The sequence below is a fragment of the Otolemur garnettii genome, unplaced genomic scaffold (assembly GCF_000181295.1).
Source record: "Otolemur garnettii isolate 467f Iridium unplaced genomic scaffold, OtoGar3 scaffold00072, whole genome shotgun sequence".
Classification (NCBI taxonomy): domain Eukaryota; kingdom Metazoa; phylum Chordata; class Mammalia; order Primates; family Galagidae; genus Otolemur; species Otolemur garnettii.
This window is the reverse complement of record NW_003852467.1, coordinates 93,884-101,910: the sequence shown is the minus strand read 5'-3', so window position 1 is coordinate 101,910 and position 8,027 is coordinate 93,884. Positions and strand designations below refer to the sequence as shown.

The window sequence follows — 8,027 nt, the reverse complement described above, 5'->3', positions numbered from 1 at the left end:
TGAGTCCGAGTATCTGGTGTTAAGTTCTTTGGCTGCACCCTGAGGAGGATTCTTACTTCCTCCTTCAGGTGCCTGGGGACACAGAAAATTCACAAGAGACTATAATACTGTTGTCAGGAAAATTCCATTGGCAGTAGCTTCCATCAGAGACACTATAGTTGATTTACCAACTGAGGACACTCACATCTTCCCTCTCTCCCTTAGGCAGTGACCCTGCACTATCTACCTTCCTTTGCTCACTCCTGCCTTCTTCCACCAGCAAGAGACATCATGTCTCGGGATCAGAAGATACCACAGTGCACACCTGATCAGCACCTTCAGACCCAGAGTGAGACCCAAGGCCTGGAGAGTGCACAGGTCCCCAAACCTATGGAGGAAGCCTTGCCCTCCTCCTCCCTCCTGCCGATGTCAGACAACCTGAAGGAGGCTCCTGCTGCCAAGGTGCTGAGTGCTCCTGAGGGTCCTCAGAGTTTCTGCTCCTCTTCAGGTGACAACACTGCCACCTCATCAAGCAAACCTGATGACGACTCCAGTAGCAAAGAAGAGAAAAAAAGTCTGAGCACCTCAGAAGCTACAGAAAACCCTGAGAATACGCTCATAGATGCTCTAGAGAAGAAAGTGGCTTTTCTGGTGAATTTCCTGCTGCTGAAATATCGAATGGAGGCGCTAGTAACAAAGGCAGATATATTGAATATTATCATCAAAGATGATGAAGAGCACTTCTCTGAGATTTTCCTGAGAGCCTCTGAGCGCATGGAGATGATCTTTGGCCTTGATGTGAAGGAAGTGGATCCCACTAGCCACTGCTATGCCATCTACATCAAACTGGGTCTCACCTATGATGGGAAGCTGTGTCCTCCAGAGGGCTTGCCCAAGACTGGCCTGCTGATCCTTATGCTGGGTGTGATCTTCATGAATGACAACTGTGTCTCTGAAGAGGAAGTCTGGAGAGTGCTTAACATAACAGGAATATTTTCTGATCAGAAGCACTTCATCTTTGGGGATCCCAAAGAATTCATCACCAAAGATTTGGTGAAGGAAAAGTACCTGGAGTACCGCCAGGTGGCCGACAGTGATCCTGCACAATATGAATTCCTTTGGGGCCCAAGAGCCCATGCTGAAGTCAGAAAGATGGAAATCCTGGAGTTTCTGGCCAAGGTTCATGGGACTGACCCAAAGTCTTACCCATCTCAGTATGAGGATGCTCTGCGAAATGAAGAAGAGAGAGCTCAAGGTAGAATCTCAGTCAGTGCTGCCTCTACCTCCATGGCCACTGAGAGTTCCAGTGCCATGTCTGACAGCATCTCTCACACCTAGTGAAGTCAGGGACACCTTCTTCATGTATCTGAGGAGGGCACTTAGTGTTCAAGGAATGTAAGTCAAGCTGAGGGATAACAATATTTGTCATCTATATGTTCCTATTTTGTATGTATAAGTTGACAATGTATTCTTTTAATTTTTGATGAGCATGTTATGCAAGTGTTATTTCTTTTAATATAAGTTTAACTATCTTCCATATATTCATATTCAAATAATATTGGTCACACATTGAATGCTATTGATGACATTTAATAGTAAGATCTTTCCTCCTCCTGTAAAACCATACATTTTACTTTGTGATGTGGAGTAAGGTAGCATGGCATTTCTATAGGCATTTCCTCTGAAATATGGAAGAACTCAGCTTTAAAATGATTGGGATCAATTGTGAGAACTAGAAAAAACATAATCAGTTTTGCTTTTTATCTTCTCTTTTTTCTGTAAAATTATATAATATTTCCTTCAATTTACTTAGCTCTTCCCAGAGCGTATATGTAATAAATATTTATAAATGAGATCCCATGCTTACTGGTTTATTTATCCCCCAAACCTGCGTGGAACACTTACCCTCTGGAAAGGATTTCAGTGGGACTGGGGATACTGGGATTAATGCTTTGGGACCTACTCATATAAATTTAACACAGGACCTATAATCTTATAAGAATTGCAGTAGAATTATCCAACACCTAAATTTCATTTAAAAGAAGGTAGAATGAGCTTGAGATGGGCAGTTCACACGAGCCAATGAAGCAAGTGTAATTTATGCCTTGAAGCGTGGAAATTTGTTGATTTTGAAAACTAAATGTTTTAGTGGAAGTTAATTTTACATTAAGCTAGGTAGTGTGCAAGGTGAGGCTAAGGACATTGTGAACAGGGACCAGACCCTCAAATAGTGTATGTCAGCTTTGAAACCCAAAAACCTATAGTGGAAAACTCTTGTTATCTATTACATTTAGGTCATGGATAAACTGGAGAGAGATTCTCACCTGTGACAGGAATGGAAGGTATCCTTCATTCCTGTCTCAATGCTGTCAAATGCAGGGTACAAAGTGTTCTATACATATCATGTTCAAAGAGTTTATGAGAAGAAATATGATACTCTTTTGAGATTATATACCTGGAATCTACTGTGGGGCACTCTGCCATGTCGTAGAAAAGCTAGTGCCCACTTCATTCACAGGAAAACATAAATAGATTATCTTTAGTATAATTTGGCAAACAATAAGCAAGGGCCAAATTTGGGGTTTGGGAATAATAAATAAAAAGGGGAGGGGATGTTGGATATATGTAGAAGGGCAGCTGACACAAAGGGAGGAATTGCTCCTAGATACAAATTCTAGGAAATCTGCATTACATTAGCTTCAGAAAATCCCCCCACATCAAATTAAATAACAATCCCCAAGGCAAAAATTTTACTTGCTGTAGAACAGTTTTGTATGATTTGCTATTTCAAGTCCCACAGCATTCTGTTTTCTATGAAAGCCTGGATTTAGAAAATCCGTACACATATACACAAGCACATGGGGAAGGATGGGAGGGTTTGGGATCAACATAGTCATGACAATTAACTGCTAACTTGCTGAGATCCTAAGATACGTCAAGCATTGTGTTGTGTGATGTATATACTTTAAAAACTTTCCAATACTCAGGCTCAGACTTCTGGTGATTGTGTCCATTTTCAAATGTACAGTATATGACAACTGGGGCTAGGTCACTTCCTTGAATTTATCTGCAGCTCACTCTGTTCTACTCTTCCCAACCTAAGTCAAACCTTTCTCCTCTTTATTTCTCTTCTCACTATGCTTAAAGCCTCTCAGGATACGTGTGGAAGGATGTTGTAGCCAATGAACTTAGGTATAAAGAAGGAAGGTTGAAATAAGATTTAAGCATCCTTGAGGAGGGTCAGTGGGTTTCATTTAACTGGATCCCTGCTTGCTGTAACCCCAGTGTTCCTTCAGAGCTGACTCTGTGCTGGGGCTGGCATTTTCATCTAGCTCAAACTTTCTGTGTGTTACAGCACCCGTCCCCTAAGTCTGCTCCAGTGTGCCCTCTTGTCCAAACTGGAACTTCACCTGCTGTCCTTCATGATAACCCTTCTCTGAAGGCTGCACCTGAATTCAAGTGAAAAAAAAAAAAAAAACAGGGCATAATCACCTGCCTTACCATAGACTTAGATCATTCCAAATTCTTATCAATCTTACCCATCAATCACCATGGTAGTCCTCTCATAGCAATATTCTGTTCCATATAGAAGGTGATTTTGACAGTGAAATATAGACCTGACTGCCCAACTGGATGTCTCTGCCATATGGTCAAAGTGTTTTCCTAAAGAACTGAGTATAATCCCATTTGGCATAATTATCTACTAGTTTAGCAGATAGAACCCTGAAGTTGGAGAAGAGGTTGTAAATCCGCCAAAATCTTTATAGTAGAATTTGAATAAGTTGTTGCAATTGAGACCAACAAATGAATGCATAGACCTGTGAGTGAGCTTACCCAGGTGGTCAATAACTTCTCATCAAACCAAATATCGTGGAAGTCTTTGTGTAGCAAATATCTACTGAGGATTGATTTCCTAAAATGCCTAGAATCCTTCTAGGATGTACAATGTGGTTCATTGGCAGGCATGTTATCTTTGGTTGGCAAAGATAAAAATAATTCAATATCCTCCCACTGCCTCTTATTTCTCTGCTTGCCCCCCAAGAAAGCTCTGGTTTTCCCTTGTGTCTACTGGCATTTGTATAAATTTTCAGGCAAGTTCAGTCATTTTTGAAGGTAGTAAGACTTCACAGATTTAGATCATGCAACAAAAGGAAGAAGAAAATTCTCATTCTATTATAATATTACAGGCTGTTGCATAGGTCAGTATGGAAAGATACTATGGAATTAAAAAGGCAAAGCCTCCATGCTGAGATTTTATTGGGTGTTCAAGAAAAAAAAAAAAAAAACAACTGCTGTGAGCCTGTGTTTGGCAGCAACTGTTCCACATAGAGGTATCTAATATAGCATCTCAAAGAATTTGGAGAATTTCAAGGAAATTTGGCATCCTGGAAAACTGCCAGGAAATGAAGAGGGTGATTATCATAAATAGTCTACCATTTATTCTCTGTGAGTACCAATTATGTAACAATTTATGGGAGAGATTACAAGAGCTCATCCACATCTTGTCCTCATCTCCTTCCTGGATTCATGATGAGACTACCTTACTAAGTGCCCTTCTAGTTGTAAAAAATCATGTGACCCACAGCTTGAATTTATCTTAGAAATGAAAGCAATGAGGGTAAATATTTGTACCCTCATCTTAATCTGAAATTATAAAAATTTAAACAATCATGTGACTAACATTGGCCATTGCTATACATATATGAGTCGATGTAATATTTGTAATTTCCACGCCAAGAGAGTTGATATCCAGTTTGCAACCTTCCATGATTTTTCTTCCACTCAGCAACTATCCTGAAGATCATGTGTTTCTAAGGTGAAACTGCAAAAAAAAAAAAAAAAGCAGCACAGACCCCTGTATTGCCTGTCAGCCACATGACTATTTATTTAATTATTTCTGTGAGTTGGATAAATCCAGTCCTTGGTACTCCATCTTCCCTAGAGGTTGAAGTTGTGTACTTCATAAGTAAATCTAAATTATTACACCATGCAAATGACTCAAAAGAACAAGCCAACATTTCAAATGCACTACAATTAAAATTAAGTTGGAAAAACTGTGAGAAACACAAAAATACATATAATGTTGACCTTTTGATAATTTTATACAAATGAGATTATATAGTAGGTAAGGTTGACTTTGATGATTCACCTCTTTTCCCTCAGCATAATGATGCATGGGTCATTCATCTGTCATTTGTTTTGTTGTTGTTTGTTTCCTGCTCCTATGCGCCTTTAGTAAACTGAACTATTTGTTCACTCTGTGTTGCCTGTGGCTCTTGTTCCCAAAATGTGCTAAGGCTGAGGCTGAGGCAGGCACTGGGGAGGACTAGCCCAGTCCTTTCATCCCAGTCACCAGCCTGCCTCCATGCTGAGTCCACAGGATGACTGTGGAGCTTCACACCTGTCAGGAACAAAGTGATGAGGCTTTTCTGCAAAGGACCTAGGCCTGGTGTTTATTTGGTGGCACACTGTGGATTGGCAGGGGAACAGCTGGGTGAGGCTGGCAGGAGAGTGTTCCTGGCTCCCTGCAGAGCTTCTGACAGGGGACAGCACCCCAAAGCCAACAGCCATACCTGGATGTCTGTACCTGGCGATTAGTACTAAGCTACTGTAGGAGGGCACCTGCAAGCCATGTGGAGCTGGGGATGGGGCAGATGCAGCACCTGCCACTGGCACTAGAGCCAATGGCTACACAGGGTCTGGGAGCTGCAGGTGGGGGAACCCACGTCAGAGTAGCTTCCAGGGAGCACAGTCCTGGCCTAGCTCTGCAGGAATCAAAGTGGGGGAAGGGATGGTAGGGATTGGGCCCTGAGATGTAGGTCAGGAGCTCTCAGCCTGGCAGCGCCCTTAAGCAGCACCTGAGAATTTGACTCTAGCCAGATAAGGAAGCCTTTCCAGGTCAAGTGACCAATGAGAAGCCCCTAAAAATTTAGGCTGGTCCAGAGGGTCTCTCAGGTACCCCTTCTAAGGGGAAAAGGAAATATATTCCACAGTCCATAATCAGCTGGGGGCTCAGGCCCCTAGGTCTGATGGCTGCTCTCTGAACTCAGTTCCTCAATAGATCCCAGGAGGGCCCACAGGTTCATTTGAACTAGGGTCCTGTCTGGGGGCCATGTTCATCCCCTCCTAACCCTCCAGGAGTGGCCAGGAGTGGCCAGGAAAGGCACCACTCAGACTCATTAGACACAAGTTAGATTTTTCCTATAGGACCCAGGGATACCCTGGTGGCATCCCAACCACCTCTCCCAGGCCCCACACATCTCTAATATCTGTCTAATTTGACTTTTATCATTAAAGGCCATTTCAAGGTCCTCAGGTCAGAACCTGCATCCCTGGCAGGCACCAGAGCTCCAGCTGCTCCCACCTGGGTGGGCAACAACAAGACCTGGACCACCCCAGCCTGCTCTGGGCAGTGACTAATGAGCCAGACTGTGAGCCAATGGCTGACACTGAGCCTAGCAGGGTCTCAGAGGCAGTGGTGACAGTCACACAGCAGCCTAGCTTCATTGTGAAGATAAATGTGGAAGGAGCCTTGAAAATGAAAGGAAGCAGCACCATAGACTGATGCTGGCCCTCAGGTGGTCCTGACACTGTGTGGACACCCATGTGACTAGACCACAGTCAACAAGTCAGTGCTACACCCCAACTGTGGTCCTGTCAGCAGGACTCAGTGTTGGACAGACAGATAAGTGCGTGCCATGGGGCAGGATGTCCCCAGAGATCCCATATCATACTAGGGCCATGGTCACTGTGAACAGAGGAGGGACGAGATCACGGCAGAGCAGGAGTCCTCCCCATCCAGCAGGGTTTGTGGATGATGGCGCCAGCTGGGCAGTCACACTAGCTCAGCAGGCCAGAGGGTAGCCTGTCTTTTGGGAGCCCAAGGGAGGTGCCAGCCTGGAAACAACAGGCACACAGGTCTCCATGGGGGAGGCCCAGGGTGGGAGGCTGAGAGGTCAGCCTGAGGAGGCAGTTGTCTTCTCCAGCAGTCCTGCCTGCTTCACCTGCTCAACCTCTGGCTCCAGTTGCTCCTGGCTCCCTGAAGGTGCTCACACTTCTGCCTTAGCCTGTCGACAGCCTGCTACACCAACTGGTTCGTGGTCAAGTAGACTCAGCTCTTCTGGGAGCGCTCCTTCCACTGGAACTTGGAGTCCTCTGCACTCCTGGAGGGTACCTGGGATGTCTTCCACTGCCAGGGCGCTGAGGACAGGGTCCTCAGCAGCACCCTCCAAAAGTTCTCCCGGATCTGTGCCACCATGGGAGGTGCTGGGTGGTAGGCAGTACCATGTGCTTCTTGGCCTTGGAGCCCATCTCAAAGCCCCCTTCTGACCCCGGTGAGTAAACTCCACTTGGTTGTTTTTGACACAGAATCGTGCATGGTCTCCCAGGCTAGAGTGCAATGATGTCATCTGAGCTCATTGCAACATCTAACTCCTGTGTTCAAATGATCCCCCTGTCTTGGCCTCATTAATACAGTCACAGGCCACCATTCCTGGCTATTTTTTTTCTGTTTTTAGTAGAGACAGGGTCTCACTCTTGCTCACATTGGTCTCTAACACCTGATCTCAAGGGATCTTCCCACCTCGGCCTCTCAGAAGGCTAGGATTACAGACGGGAGCTACCATACCTGCCCATCTGTTGTATTTTATCGTGGTGTAGTACTTTATTGTATGGATCACTGCCCTCACCCATTCATTCATTCAAAGACATTTGGTTTTGGTTATCAGGAATAAAGCTGTGAACACCCACACACAAGGGTGTTTTTTTGGAGTAAACATGGCAATTATTTTAAAATTTCAAAAGGGCAAGTAGACTCCAGTAGAAGTCTATCAAAAATAAGCGTGTGTGGCTAGGCGCAATGTTTCATGCCCATAATCCTAGCAGTCTGAGAGGTTGAGGCTGGTTGATCTCCTGAGTTCAGGAGTTTGAGACCAGTGTGAGTAAGAGCAAAACCCTGTCTCTAAAAATAGGTGGACATTGTGGTAGGCTACTGTAGTCCCTGCTACTCAGGAGGCTGAGACAAGTGGATTGCTTCAGCAAAAGAGTTT

At 44.4% G+C, this 8,027-nt stretch overlaps 1 protein-coding gene across 1 annotated transcript; it reads left to right on the top strand.

Moving 5' to 3' along the window:
• Positions 1–270: 270 nt before the first annotated feature.
• On the top strand, positions 271–1,317 carry LOC100961442 (melanoma-associated antigen B16-like). The gene has a single exon (XM_012807581.1). The coding sequence runs from the start codon at positions 271–273 to the stop codon at positions 1,315–1,317; it is 1,047 nt and encodes a 348-aa protein (XP_012663035.1).
• Positions 1,318–8,027: the final 6,710 nt, after the last annotated feature.